Source organism: Hemicordylus capensis, chromosome 4 (assembly GCF_027244095.1).
Source record: "Hemicordylus capensis ecotype Gifberg chromosome 4, rHemCap1.1.pri, whole genome shotgun sequence".
NCBI classification, from domain to species: Eukaryota; Metazoa; Chordata; class Lepidosauria; order Squamata; family Cordylidae; genus Hemicordylus; species Hemicordylus capensis.
Window position 1 is genome coordinate 267,559,615 of NC_069660.1, and position 16,108 is coordinate 267,575,722.

The 16,108-nt window shown below is 39.4% G+C and overlaps 1 protein-coding gene across 5 annotated transcripts in view; it reads left to right on the plus strand.

Moving 5' to 3' along the window:
• C4H8orf34 (chromosome 4 C8orf34 homolog) overlaps positions 1-13,745 on the plus strand; it is a 147,264-nt gene extending 133,519 nt beyond the window's left edge. For 4 of the 5 annotated variants that reach the window (XR_008306880.1, XR_008306879.1, XR_008306882.1 and 1 more), the window contains 4 exons: positions 3,439-3,532; positions 8,462-8,704; positions 11,653-11,698; positions 12,477-13,745. Coding sequence is in view for 1 of the 5 variants with exons in the window: in XM_053249107.1 (XP_053105082.1) it covers positions 3,439-3,532; positions 11,653-11,663 (105 nt within the window). In the remaining 4 variants the exon portion in view is untranslated. The remainder of the gene's footprint in view (positions 1-3,438; positions 3,533-8,461; positions 8,705-11,652; positions 11,699-12,476) is intronic. The other variant, XM_053249107.1, reaches the window with a different exon arrangement.
• The last annotated feature ends 2,363 nt before the right edge of the window (positions 13,746-16,108 follow it).

A 16,108-nucleotide genomic window follows, 5' to 3' on the forward strand; every position in this document is an offset into this window, starting at 1 on the left:
GAGGAACAAGAGACCTCATTGCTGATGCATGCTGGATAATGGAGAAAGTCAAAGAATACCAGAAAAAAGTCCATATGTGCTTTATTGACTACAGAAAAGCAATTGACCATGTCAAGTTGTGGAATATCCTTAGGAAAATAGGCATCCCAGGACATCTCATTGTTCTCATAAGAAACCTATGCACAGGGCAGGAAGTCACAGTCTCTAGACGGAACATGGTGAAACAGACTGTTTCCAGATCGGCAAAGGAGTAAGACAAGGCTGTATACTTTCTCCTTATTTATTCAATGTATATGCTGAACATATACTGAGAGAAGCTGGATTGGAAGAAGATGAGCTTTAAAGGTTTTAAAGTTGGAGAAAGAAACATCAATAACCTGTGCTATGCTGCTAACACCACTCCGATAGCTGAGAATGTGGATGATCTGCAAGCTCTAAGTAATGAAAGTCAAGGAGCACAGTGAAAAAGTGGGACTATAATTAAATGTAAAGAAGACTAAACTACTGACAATGGGTACAGCAACCAGCCTCAGAATTGACAATGAATCCATTGAAGTGGTAGATAGCTTCTGCCTTTTAGAATCGACCATCAAGAGTAAAGGATCCAGCAGTCAAGAAATATGCCGCAGACTAGCACTTGGTAGGGTTGCAATGAAGGCCTTGGAAAGGATATTTAGATGCCGTGACGTGTCTACACCTACAAAGATTAGAATCGTTCAGACAATGGTTTTCTCCATGACGCTCTATGGATGCAAAAGCTGGACCTTGAAGACGCAAGATAGAAAAAGCATTGACACTTTTGAACTTTGGTGCTGGAGAAGACTTTTGAGGATACCATGGACAGTTAGGAAAACAAACAAATGGATTATAGAACAATTCAATCCAGAATTTTCACTCAAGGCACAAATGAGGCTCAAACCATCATACTTTGGACACTTTATGCGAAGACCCAGCTCCCTTGAGAAATCTATAATTCTGGGGAAAGTTGAAGGAAAGAGACGAAGAGGACGATCAGCAGCAAGGTGGATGGACTTGATTACGACAGCAATGAATGCACCAATGAGAGCCCTTAAAGACCAAGTTGAAGACAGATCATTCTGGAGAGAATCTATGTGGTCACTAAGAGTTGACACCAACTTGACGGCACTTAATCAATCAATTGAATAGAAAGGAATAGATGAATATATTGAATGTAAAAGGAATAGCACTGACACACAATTGTAATAATTATAATAGCACTGTCACACAAATATAAAGAAATATTTTATCAACTGTATCAACAAATTGCATCAGTTCAAATTTTGAATATGAGTAAAAACAATAGTTCTGAAGTAGAAAGCATTTTTAATGTGGCTGACATCCATACTAATGCTGCACTTGTGCCAAGATGTTGCACTGGCTAGTTCCACTCAGTTGAGAGCTTGCATTCCAGGCAAGAGTTGCACCAGTGCAACAGGTGGTGCTTGCACAACCTGTAGCATGCCTCCTGCTGTGAAACCTCTTCCTCAGCCCATATATGTTGCAGAGATTATGACATTATCCTTGTTGCACAAGCACAATGCTTGCACAAGCAGACCAAGACCTGATCACGTGATTGTGCAATGTTGAGCATCCACTCAGCTACTCAACCATCTTGCAGGTGTGCATCTTTGTTAAACTAGTGCAGCATTAGCTGGGATATCAGCCTTTGTTTTTAGACTATAGGAAGAGGGCTTCATCTTAGAAGCGGCATTCCTTCCTATGTGTACGAGAAAAAGAATGCCTGTTCTAACATGGTGGCTGCTATCCACAGTTTTGGAAGTACTTCAGTTTTTGTTATTGTTTTTTAAAAAAGCATTATTAAATTCTTCCCAGTTAACTGGAGTATCTTGTAGTTGAGCAAAAGATTTTTTTTTAATTTTGCAGCTGTTAGAAGGAGTAAATGAAAATTATAGAGGTGGGGGGGCTTGTCTAGGGATGTTGAAACCTTGTCGTGAGTTATAAACAACTTGTTTATAATGACCTTGTTTGCTTGAAGTTGGCTGCAAGTCTGCTTTTTTGCTTTTTTAAAATGGAAATTCCCATTCGGCTCCTGGTTTTTCATGTCTAAAGAAGTGCCTTCTGAGTCTCAAAAGCTCAAGTTCTCTGCACCTTTGACAAAAGTGTATTTAATAAAATGAACTTTCTTACCTACTCTGTTTCACTTATTATTTGACTCCCAGCAACAGCAGTCCAAACAACATATTCCCAAAGTGTCCAGGAAGCCATCCTCATATGAATCCTGAGTTAAAATTACATCAGTAACTCTCTGTGCAAAATCTTGCTCTCTCTGATCTGAAAGCAATTTAAAAATTGTTGACTATTTTGCAATGAGTTGTCTGTATTTTTTTACTGCTTACATGTGTTCAGTGAATATTAGGTTGCATTTATTTGCTACATTTCTACACAGTTATGCTGCTGGTGTCATTTTTGTTACAGCTATCACATGATTAAAGAAATCATAGTTGACTGACGTGAATTTTAGCTGATTAACCTGCTAAATCTGTATACAGTACATTTGCATGTACCTGAAAGCAGTGGGTTGTATCCTAAATGCTTGTAGCATGAGTGGAAAAAATGCCACTCACACAAGTGGGAGGGGCAATTTTCATTGCTTCCTGCTGCCTCTCTGCATTCCTATAACACCCCCCCGCCCAATCTTACTGCTCTTTCCACTTGAATGAGCAGAACTTTCACACATGCTATGAACACTTATGAGCATGCTATGATGCTTCTGAATACCAGTTGCAGAGGAGTAACGGCAGGAGAGAGGACATGCCCTCAACTCTTGCCTGTAGGCTCCCATTGGCATCTGGTGGGGCACTGTGAGAAACACGATGCTGGACTAGATGGGCCATGGGCCTGATTCAGCAGGGCTGTTCTTATGTTGGGATACAATCGCATCTTTTTGTTTTAATAGTTGTGGGGGGAAATAATGTATTTTCTCAATCTGTCTACTCAGAAGATAGTTCTACTGACTTCATTAGGCTTTGACTCCTAAGGACAATCTTAGAATTGCAGCCTTTTCACTTACTCGGAAATTCCCAGTGTGATATCTTGAGTTGATGGTAGAATAGAGTAATCATCCCTTTTCCTTATCAACAGACTCTTCCAAGAGAGGAAGCAAAACCTAGCAATGATGCCAGAAAACAAGAGCCCCAACTCTTTGTGCCTGCATCTTACTCTTTCCCATCTTGTTACCAAAGGTGGGAGAAGGGAAATGGCAGGTGCAAATGTATAAAGGAAGGGCAAAAGTTCCAAAATGATGCCTGATTCATCACCATCACTTTTTGAAATCATTTAGAAGATCTTGTAATTGATTGATTGGGTTGGTTAATCAAATTCAAAATTGATTAACTCCAAATCTAAGAACAAAAACTCTAATAATTGTTTCTACTTCATCTTTTCTGTTTGTGACAGGAGGAATTCTTGCAACAGCTTCAGCTTGCTCACCAGCCATGGATTTTGCCAAGTGATACCGAAAGTGAAGGGGTAGAAATAGGTCCAGAAAAACGTGAGCTCTTACAGCTTGTTTGTTAGAATATGGTTGACAGCTCTGAGAATAAATGACCTATTTTCATGAGACCATTTCATACAGCTGGCACTGCAACTTACATTTTACTTTACAAATTTACTTTATTGTTTCGCACTAATTGTCATTTACTTAGAGGAATAAAGATTGGCTGGTTTTATAGATGGGCCGAAAATGGCCTAAAAGCACATTAACATATTATCCTATATGTTATGTGCAGAGAACAGAAACAACAAAGGTGCACCATGCCAAAAACTTATATTGAACAAGTGAAATAAAACACAGCCAGATGGTTCAAGTAAATAGGCCCTGCCAAGTGTTCTGAGGTGCTATTCTGAAAAACCTGACTACAGTGTTATGTTGGCAGGGAGTAAGTTCTATGGCACACACAAATTTATCTCTATACAGTGAGGTATAACAAGTCACCTATGGCTTTACAGTAAACAATCTTGCTGAAAATATGAATTGCTCTGACAGTTGTGTTTTTTTTTAAATCACAGTAGTTTGTGATCTGCCAGGGTGAAAATGTGTGTCATTTCCTAACCTATTTTAGATTTTATGGCTACAGGAGGACAGGCTGTTTATCCAGGTGTTCAGAGCACCTTCTGTATGGAACTGAAACCATTTAAGCTAGACATATTGAAGCAAGAATGTCAGGCTTGTGGAGAAATGATAACTTACTGAGGGTGTGCTATGTAACTAATAGAAATGCCCTCTAAAATCTGGTGCCCACAATGATATATATTTAACTGAGTTGCTAGTGTCACTTTTCCAGAGATAATTCTGTTAGTGAGATACTGTAGAAAAGCTGCTGCTACTACCACTTTCCACCACCACTTCAACAAAAGGTTCTCAAAGCAGTTTACATAGAAAGTGGATAATAAGAAAATGGTTCCGTCACCAAAAGGCTCAGAGTATAGAAAGGAACACAAAAGTGGACACCAGCAACAGTCACTGAAGGGATGCTGTGCTGAGTTGGATAGTCTGTTGTTTTCCCTCTGCTAAAATATAGAGAATCACCACTTTGAAATGTGCCCTTTTGGCCAGTTAGCAAAAGCTACATATATAACCTTTATACAATGTGCTGGTTCTCATGATCCAATGATCATAGTTCACTATGATCCAGTGATCATAGAACTAGAGTGATAGTTCTACAAAACTGTTTGTACTTTTTACTCCAATTGCCATTTTGACCGTTTGTATGCCAAATAGCATGCACATGCTCCCAATTCCCTGTTCTCCCTTCAGTGAAAACAACTGGGAAGTGACTGTGTGTGAGGGTTTGATCTTGGTTGCTCAACATGGACAACTGACAGCAGCAATCTTAAGTCTGAAGTAGGGCCTATGTCAGTTGTCACACCAAGCAATGCTTGAAAAGATCATTGGAGGGGGCTCTGCTCCTTGTGCTGTGTGAGAGAGCCTCGACTGTCGAGCACGCGGGACAGGACCTTCTCAGTCATTGCCCCCAGGCTTTGGAATGCTCTCCTGGCTGACATCTGCTCCTCAGCTTCCATCAGTTTTTAGAAAACAAGTAAAGACATGGCTCTTTACAGTTTTTAATGTTACTGCTTTGTGTTTTTTATGTTACTGTTTTATATAAGTTTTTGAACATTTAAATAGAGATATTTTTATATTTAATATACTTTTAATTTGTATTTAATTGTGCATTGTGTTTTAATTATACTGCAAACTGCTTTGGGATTATTTTAATGAAAAGCAGTATAGAAATAGAACAACAAAATTAATAAACAAACCACAACTGAACCTCACACACTTAGAGCCCTTTCTCACGATTGTGTGAGAGGGCTTGAGAACGGGCGGCAGGGGCAGCAGAAGCTCGCCTTCCCTGTAGACAATCTGGGTGGGGATCATGTACCCAGATGGTCTGTGGCTATTACGGGCAGTGCTGGGGTTAGGATGCGTTGTCCCAGTCCCTAGAAATCGCAGAATGCACCACACAAGTGCATGGTGCATTGTGGGGATCTCCCCAGCAAAGGGCAGGTTCCCATGAGTGCTTCAGCACTCTCTGAAAGCAGTCTGTGCTGACACACAGCCAGATAAATGGGGTTAAGGGAGCGCTCACACCCTTAACCTCATTTAAGAGCCCGGCTTCTTACCCAGGTTTGCCACAGAGACTCTGTAGGGAGCCAGTCGGCTCCCAGTGGTTCCCAGGGGCAGCCTAGCCCAGTCTTGGCTGCTTGTGAGAACAGCCTCAATCACTTCCTATCATATTCACTGCACAAATGCTTGAGAAATGGGAGCGCACATGCACCTACTCCCGTGAGTACCGGATATTATCAAAATCGCCTCATAGTGAAAATAAGCCACAGACTGACTCAATATAGTTTCTCTCCGGGCCAATTTCACACTGTGTGTATTGCCGCTAAGCATACAAATAGCAAAATGCCAAAGTATAAATAGTTCCTTGAGTTTTGTAGAGCTATCATCCATGCCCAGGTAGCAGATTACCATCTGGCCATTTCATTTCCTTGTAATCACTAAACATGCTTGGCAAAAAAGCCAGCCCAAATAATTATTATGTGGAACCAGTTTAGAGGTTATTTTAGTTGAAATTAAAAAACAATTAGCTAAACCTTTACTATTTAAAAAATAATAATTTTACTATTGGAAATATCTTTGCATCTGTGCAAGATTTTAGGGCTCCATTTACTGCTGCGTGTGAATATAAAATTACCATTTGTTTCATCATGAATTCTTAGAGTAATTTCACCCCTGTTAAACTATCAGACATTAAAGATGAATGGAGAGTGAAGTAAGGCAAGGAGTTCATGCTTGCATTTTAGAAAGGCCTAGCTTTCATGTTACACACAACGATCAACACCAGATTACCAGCAATAATAATACTTATTATAGCATTTTGAACAAGTTCAGCCCACTGAACTGTAATTACAAAATCTGTTTCTTCTCCTACCAAAACTGTTTACTTTAGCTTGAACCTGTGTCACAAAAGGTAGGGAAAGGTTTTTTTAAAAATCCATAATTATGAATAATGGTTACCTTCTTGCAAAGGTTTGAAGGGGGCTGCAGACCTGCATCTTGATTTAAAAGCTATATAGCAGTTTTCATAGTTACCTATTTTTACTGTATAATGTAAGCTGTTCTTTATACTAGTTTAACCATAGAAGGAGAACAAAAATGGTTTGATCTAAGCAATATTGTACTGTATGTGACATCTGAGAATGGTAAATTGGCTAAAGAAATAAGTATTTTTAAAAAATAATTATATGGGGTAATAGCAGCCATCTGGTTTTGGAATGCAGTTGCTGTAGCCAAGCTTACAAGTGAAGGGCAACTCCTGGAAATGCAGACTGCAGCACCCAGGTGTTGAAATGTCTGTAAAGTAGAGAGCCTGTAAAAGGCCTGGCGTAGTTTCAAATGCCAGTTAACAGTGTAAGCTGAAGGTAAAGGATCCTGCCATGTAAAGACAAATCTTATTTCATTTTTCATACTAGAGAAAATTAAATGATTTGCAAATTTGCATGCTCACTGCATTGACACTTTATAGTTGATTTAGTGTTTGAGGGGAATCAAGGTGCTGTACATAATTTATGAGTGTAAGCAGAAGTACTGTTGAATTAATCTTTACAATAACAGGTGTTCTTTGACACAGTTTTTAATAACTTGCATACAACTAACATTTACTGCATTCTTTGACTTCTTCAAGATAATAGCAGCCCAAGTGTAAAGCTAATTTACAGATAGGAAGGAGAACTCTTTTAGCTACGCAGGTAGTTTTGAAAGAGGGAGTCATAGTAACCTCGTGGAATAGAGGCAATTTCTATTACCTAACCATCTTATTCTTCTTTCTTTTTCTATGTAAACTGCTTTATGAACTATTTTTTGTTGAAAAGTTGTGTGTGTGTGTATATGTATATGTATATGTGTGTATATATATATATATCCATAATCATCATCATAATTAATCATCATCATCATCATCATCATCAGTTGGAAGAAATAACTGTTTATTACAAAATTATGTAGTGAGTTTTGTAGTGGTAACTGAAGTCCCAATGAAGTAGTAAAAGTGATAGAGATATTACCAATAGCAAGGGGACAGCCTCTGAACAAAGAACAGGTTCAACATGTTGGAATGGAGCAAGTGGAACCTAAAATATATACACCCAGTTCAGATGTCACAAGGAGCCAGGATTGGTTTTGTGCAATGTCCCCTAGACTCAGATGCACACAATCCTGCTTTCCCTTGCATGTGAAGCGGGTAGGAGCAGACAAGCTTAGGAAAAGGATAAATCATGTGAAACCAGGATTTGATTCTGACTCCTTGTGACATATGAACTGGTCCACAACATCTTTATAAGTTCAAATAAATTAAAATATAAGACTTCTCAAATGCATTTTTTGGCATGAACTCCATTCATATTAGCAGAAAAACTAAGAAAAATTAGCCACATGTGAAAACAAAAGATTTTGTTCAAAGAATTTGGAGATGTTAATGTAACCGCTCCAGGATGATTTACAAACACCCCAATGCATTCAGGCTTGGGTTAGGGTGGGGGTGGTTAGTGAGGTAGAATGGAGCAGTCCCACATCATAATTAATTTGTGCAAAGTTCTGGTACCAGGGAAATGAACTGACAGAGTAGGTTAAGATTGAAATAAAGTAGGTTTCTATTTGGGGATTTAGGGGTACAGCGGATAAAAGAGTTGATTACGGCAGTATTATCACTAAGAATATGTTACAGAGATTAACAAGTTAACTTGCAAGAGGCAATTTAAAGAAAGCTTTAAAGAAGCAGGTTTTTGGATTTTAGAAAGAGCAGGGATAGGCAAGCCCAGAGGGGCACAGTGGTTATCATACAACCTCGTCCTTTCATTTGGGGGCGACTGGACCCTTGTGGCTCAGGCACAACCAAATAACCTCTTTCCTCAGGAACGGAGCCAGAAGGCAGTAGCGGAGAACCAAACACAGTTCGAAGATTGGGCAGCAGGGGTAAATCCAAAAGGTGCCTGTTCTCATGTAGCCAGATTCTTGTATCAGCAAGGCTTGTTGGGCAGAACAGACCAGCGAAGAAGGCTCATCTGGAGGCTGAGAGTGGGAATGGCGCAAAAAGCAAGACATGGCCTGGTGTTATGGCTGGTGTCAGGTCAATCACCCAAACTGGGTGACTCCAAGGTATAGAGACAAAATGAAGTACAGTGGTTAATGAAACCAGGGCCAATTATAGCCCAAAATGTGCCTTTGGGCAAAAAAACTGGCAGCTACTTCTTTCTGAGGAGGGAAATTCCAGTGGATCTGAAAAGAATCAATTGTTTTTATCAGGTGTACTAGCTTAAGCACAATGGCATGAATGGTCAAGAATAATCTGTATGTAAATAGACTGGACATGCAAGGACGGTATCTGTCAGGTAGGAAGAACCCAGTAAATCAATCCGTATTTTTAATGGGCGCATCTCAGTGCTCAAGGTTGACTCAGCCTTGCATCCTTCCGAGGTCGGTAAAATGAATACCCAGAATGTTGGGGGCAATATGCTAAAATCATTGTAAACTGCTTAGAGAACTCCGGCTATAGAGCGGTATATAAATGTAAGTGCTATTGCTATTGCTATTGCTATCTCCTGAGTTCCTATTGCCCATTAGCTCTTTTGTGATGAGGAAGGGAGTAGCGTTCACAGTGCCTTATCTTGCTGAGGCGATTAATGTTAGCTTGTTTGACCATAGAGGAGAGAGAACCACAGAGGAGCGGGAAGGGCAGAGAGACCTTGAAGTGGAGTTAACTTGAAAGCTAATGCCAGGTCTGCTTTAGACATTCCCAGCATAGGGAAAGGCACAAGGCTAATCGGCTTTCAATTTGCTTTGTAGCTGGTGAACATGGGGGTTATCATCCCACTGCCTGCTAAGTGACCTGTCCCCATATGCCAACAAGCGGGGAGCCCACGATCCCATGAGGAGTGGGAGCTACAAGCCTATAGTCCCAGACACAAGCAGAGAGGTTCTGAGAGCCTGCAGAATGGCAGTGCTGGCAACAGAGGCTACTGATTAGATGCCTTCATTCATATTGATTAATTGTGATCTATTTTTTGCATGGCTAATTCTGCAGTTGCTGCCAGAATGAACAGCTTTAACAAACTTAGTTCTATACACCAAGAGCCCTGCTTGCTAAACCCTCAGAGTTGTTTTTTAACATATCAAATTAAGGGTACAAACTCTTTTGTGAACGACACATGGTTTAAGATTTAACTGGGTTAGCATAAATATGGCTAATTTTGTGATATCTGTATTGCAGTCTTTATTAATTACCTTAATTATTTCATGGCCTTACCTGTTGTCCTTGTTAGCAGATAGCTACTAATAGACTTTAGATGACTTTTTATTCTGGGCATTTGCACAAACCAAAATGTGTAGGGTAGCTCCGATCTCAATTGGAGGTGGTCATGTCATAAAATGTTTGTCTGATTGTACACCATGCATACAATCCAAAAAATGTAATGCTCAGTTTTCAAACCCATGCACACAAATAGCCCTTGGTCATACTCATCAATAAATGATCACTCAGTAGTTGATCTAAGCACTTGCTGAAGCCATCATTAGAGAGTTGCTTCACTATTAATCCACTGCAGTGGGGACAAGAATCTAGATCTTGGAAAGTGGAAAGTAGCCATGTTAGATATTCTTTAGACCTTTTAATGCTTATATTACAGCTACATGTTGTGAATTAATCTTTCCATTGTGTAATTCTCATGAGTTGCTGTGATACCTGAATCTTTTGCATTAATTGTGAAGACAAGTGAGGTGGAATTAAAGCTGAACTAAATACTCTCTAATTTAGACAAGAGAGGGGGTCAGCAGGAGAAGGGGTCATGCTATCATCTCCTCCTTGAGAGCTTCCCAGAGGGATCTAGTGGGCCACTATGGGAAACAGAATGTTGTGCTAGAGAGGCTTAGGGCCCTGGATTCAGAGGCCTTGGGCTTGACTAGGGCTTTTCTTATGCCTTTCTGAGAGTGATGGCAAAGTAAATAAATGTAAGCATTATTTCAAAGATTGCAAAAAAAAAAAAGGAATTTTTTGATATTGCCAAAAATATCCGCAAAAAGCTGAGAAGCTCCAGTTAAACTCTAAATTAAATATAGTTCCGTAGCAAGAGAAGTCACAGCCATAGACGTCAAATGTTGAATGCTTACCTTACTAGTATTGTACGATTTATGGGTTGTATCTTAGGTAGCACAAGCAGAACTTGGCTCACACAACTGCACATTCCCAACCTCTTCTTCTTACTGCAGCCTCTTCTGACCCCACCCAACCTGCTCTTAGGGGTTGAGACACTCACCAAAACAGTGTGAGAGGGGTGTGGGGGAATTGTTAGAGGCACCTTGCAAAGGCAGAAGAGCCTTTCCACAATTGTAAGGCACCACTAGATTCAATCTTTTGTATTCAGCATAGTCTGTACATACATTCTCAAAGTTTATGTTTATTTTCAGATCTGGACACATGGACTTGCTAATCTGATTGCAAAACTCTCCAGATTAGCGATATAACCAATCAGATTTTGTAGTCTGTGAAATATAAAAATAGTGCAAGCTATAAGTAAATTAACTAAACCATTTTGTCAAAATGAAACTATGAATGGAAAAACATTTTCCATTTTAGAACAGTGATAGTCAAGCTATCTTGAAAGTAGTTCACTCAGAAAGGTCACCAATTCATCTTGATTTCAACAGTGTTAATATCCTTCATAGGAAATGCCAAGATAAACCGTACTGGAGATATAAATGCTTAACTTGTCTTTTAGACTTAAAAAGGCTTTCTTACATTCCGATAAACATTTCCAGTGGTATTCCAGGCTTTCTATTTCCTGTATTCTGTGAATTTTTACTTCATTTATGAACCTCATTTATAAACTTAGCAAGGAAGGAATGTGCAGTGATAAGTTCAAAATATAACATTAATTTATTACATCAATACAATTTTTTACATTATGACTTCACTAAGTCATAATAAAAATAATTGTGTCAAACTGATACAAAGCCAAACAAGGTATATATTTTTAGTAAATCTGTACCATATGCTCTTTTTTGCTTTAGCATTTCATTATGAGTTTTAACAAACTATTTGATCTGTTCAGGTGAACACTGAAACAGGAGGGACAGTCAACAGGAGAACCTTGAACAGTGAGTTTTTGTCCATCTTTCACCCATCAGTTAGCATACTCAGTTGTCCATTCTTCTCTTAACACATAAAAAACCATCTTCACATATAGGAACAAAGGAGGCTGCCTTTTACTGAGTCAGACCATTGATCCATATAACTCAGTCTACACTGATTGGCAATGGCTTTCTGGGGTTTTAGGCAGGAGACTTTCCCAGCTCTACTTGGAGATGCCAGGGATGGAACCTTCTGCAGGCATAGCTCTCCCACTGAGCTGTGGCTCCATCCCCTATGCACACACAGACACCTCTACACTTAATATCCCTGTTCAGTCAAGATGTGCATGCTCACATAAGCATTGCTTGTTCCTGCCAAGTATAGATTTGATCTGTCCTGCCATTGCATTTCTAAAGTATCTAGATGCCAGACTCCTGAGATTCTTGATTCATAACAAAATGAGGTTTTTGCCTTCTTTGTCATAAAGTTTTATGGAGGGATGAACAAAAAGGCAATGCAGTAGCAATGAACAGAGGAAACTGAGAACTGCTAATCAGAGAGTGTCTTCCAGTAATGGGGTTTCTTAAAGTGCAATATACCATGTCAGTGTTTATAACTTCCATTTAAGCTGTGCTTATGTATCCTTCATTTCCACTACTTCAAGCATGAAATATCAATAGAATATAATATCCATAGAAATATCAATAGAAAATTGAATATCAATAGAAAATAATAGAAACACTTATTTGTTTGTGTTTCTTTAATTATACATCATGTGTCTAAATCTTCTTATGCATTTTCCAGGTTTGTGGATGAAATCAATTGAAGCAATGAAGAATGGTTTCCCATCAGTATATAACCGATAAGGGAAGAGTTATTTTCACTCATTATGTATAATAAAAGCTTATTTTTATAAATTCAACAAAACTAAGTGGAATTATTCTAATGTATGGATGCTAAATTGTTAAAATGCACTGAACCTCACATCTTACAGTGCAGTGGCCTTAGGTAAAGGTGGTGACCTGTCACTTTTAATACATAGTCCGTAATATAATGTATTTTGTTTAATTTATAACCCTGTTGTTTTGGACTGACATTTGATATATCAAACTTTGCCTGGTGAAAAGAAAGTTTCCTCAAAGATTTTATGCATTTAACTTGACTAAGGTTTATACTCCTTATATTTTTCTAAACTTTCCCTCATTTTTAGATTAATAAACTTTTAAAGTCTTTAGCCACATCTGCCAGTATGTATGTACAACATTGGGCCATCACAGAAGCCCTCTTCAGGCATTATGTGATTGTATACACTGTACACACCAACAGTTGTGTGCCAGCAGACCCCAGCCCCCACACTGAAACACTCTGTAAACCTGTCTCTTCACTGTCCCCAGCATTCTTAATCATGTGGGGGGATCTCTCCCTGGGTACAATGCTTGTCTCTGCAGATAAACTCTTGCGATTATAGACAGTTGAGGGGCAGGGCAGGCAGTGATTAAGGAACACATTGGCATTGGCAGGAGCTTCCAGCACACTTCTGTTGGCATTATACATAACACCTGAAGGGGCCTAGAGAAGGGGCTGTTCACTCATAATCACTGCAAAAATTGGCTGAGACAATAGCAAGGGGAGAGGAATTGGACTTTTCACACTGCATTTACTGATTTCTAATTAAATCTTACAAAACAGACTACAAAATGAAATATAATGTGGAATGCAGCATGCATAAATGAAGTGTACTAATTTCATATATATGATATTATTTACCCATATCCTAAATGGCTTCAGCATCTGACAGATTATTTGACAATTTATTAAATGTATTTATGTGTTTGAGTACTCTATTCTGTGAGTATAGAATTCATGCAGAGATGTCTAATGAAAGAGCAGTCAGAATGACTGCATTTTCAGTATTCATTTAGCTATTTATTTTGTTAAGCATGGGTTTGGTTTAATGCCTTCATTTCTCTTTGATTTCTGTTTCTCACCCATAACCATATCATAAAATTGCCTGCTGTTACAATAGATATGCATTGCCAAATTAAGAAATAAAAATTAACTTCCTATTGCAAATATTAAAGAATGTGGCCCTTTTTTCATTAACAAGGCTTATATGAAGAAAATCAAATATGCAATTAAATATTTTTAGGTCATCTCACTGCAGACAGTGGCTGACATCTAGACTAATGCTGCACCGTTGAAATATGAAGGGTGAGGGATGATTTGGTCATCTCTCCTTCCAGCTTGAAGCCCACGCTGTCTCTGCAGATCATGTAGCCCTCAGGAATATATTTTCAGAGCTTCCAAGGGAATGGGAGATAACAGAAAAGCATCCCCCCTTACTTGACAACACAACATTAGTCTGGATGGCAACTACTGTTTAACTACTGCAACAGTAATCTGGATATCAGTCTGTAAGAACTTTCCAGATCATTAAGTAAGTGTACACTTGTCTATGCTCTATACTAATACTACAGTGGATCTAGCACCTATCCACGTAAAGAAAAGTGTAGCCTTGACATGAGAATAGTTGTACTTCTTAGTCTTGGAGCCTTTGACTGGTTTGTCCTGATAAGTGACAAACACTTGTATATGTATTCAAGGAATATGTGTCATTTTAAGCAAGTTGTGGGCTTACCTTAAAATCCACCAAAGGACTTCTGATTATGTCAGAAAGGTATATGGTTGAAACCTGTACTAGTTTATATAGAAAAAGCTCCTGATATAAAATCTGCCACAATTTTCTTGGGGCTAGCTAAATCAGACACCCTCAAAGTGTCCTCACCGCAAATGGCTTCCATGTATGCTATAAGAAGTATTGTCTGCTGGGTGTAATGCAGGAGGTTCTCAACCACACATGCTGCTGGACACTCAAGGTCTATGGTGTTGCACAAGAGCAATCTTGCAATGATAAAATTGAGCAGTCACACTTCTGCTATGCTAAGTCATTGGAAGAAACAAGAAGTGCAATAGTATTAGTAGAACACTCTTGCGCAGCACTGCGGTAATTTAGACTCCTGCAACAGTGCAGGCAGTTCAAAAGCACCGATGTTATTCTGCACAGAATGTCAGCCAGTGTTATTTTGTGTGGAAATGTTTCCTAACACATAAAATATGTGTTATTCCCAATTCTATCCATGGCTTAAAACTTTAGGGGAAATAAGTGCTACAGAAGGGCAGAACACATTCTCTAATGAACAAAAAAGTCATGGGGGAAAGGTCCACGAAATCGTAGGCCATTGCTGTGGATGAGAAGGGGGACAGTAGCCTTGCTAATGTTAAATATTTTATTTTAAGGGCTGAATGACTGCTCCCATGCTGGAGTAGTATACACGGAACATTATTCAATTTCTAACCATGTTCATTCAAAACATTTTTTAAAGACACAAAATTATACAGACATGGGGGTGGGGAGAGTTTTAACATGTTTTACATATGTGTATGTTTTATTATATTTTGTATATTATGTATACAAAATAATTTTGTAAAAGAATGCACAGAATGCCCCCACCCCACCCAGAGCACCAAAATAACTGGGTCTGAGACTTGTTATGAAAACATAAATGGCAAATGTTACCTTGTCCTGTATGGAATATTGGTCTAGGACCGAGCAAGACAGAAATGTAGAATTCTGGCACATAATTGAAAGGAATTGGTCTGGCTGGTGAAGACGAACAGAATTCCACATTGTGGCTGGTCCGTAGCAGAGTTTTATGGAGTGGTACCAAGGAAGATGGAACCATGATGTGAGTGTGTGAGGTGTGAAGGCTGGTTGGAGGCCACTACTCTTCCATAAGAACCAGAAGCCTGGCTGGGAAGGTACATTCCTTAACTGTGGAACTACGGGGGAAAGCTGGTTGTCCAAAGCAAAAGGAGGTTAAGCCCTTCTTTCCCCTTTTGAGGAAAGAGGAAGAAGAGGGAACTTGAGTTCAGCCTTCTTTCACCCCTGGGCAACTGTTGAGGGGAGAGATTTGGTCTCAGAGACCACACAACAAGGCATGGAATATCTGAGCCCATTTGTACCTTATAAGAACATAAAAACAGCCCTGCTGGATCAGGCACAAGACCTATCGAGTCCAGCATCCTATTTCACACAGTGCCCGCCCCCACCAGATGTCTCTGGAGAGTCCACCGGCAATATCTTGTCTCCCCTACAGTCACTGTGGAGTGGGAGTGCTGAACCCATATCCCTCTACCTAATGGTTACACTGAGGATGAAAGGAAGTCACAGTCAGAGAGAAGAATTTGGGCTAGAGAGAAGTGGTCTGTTTGGCCATTTTTCTAAGCCCAGATCTAGTAGTCACCTTAAGGGCAAATAGAGGCTGAGGTCACATTTTGCAGTTCCTTGTGTTTGCCAAAGGAAGTGAGTGCTTAGCCAACACAATTGACACCCTTATCCCACTTCAAGTCTAGCACCCACTGCCAAGGATATTCTG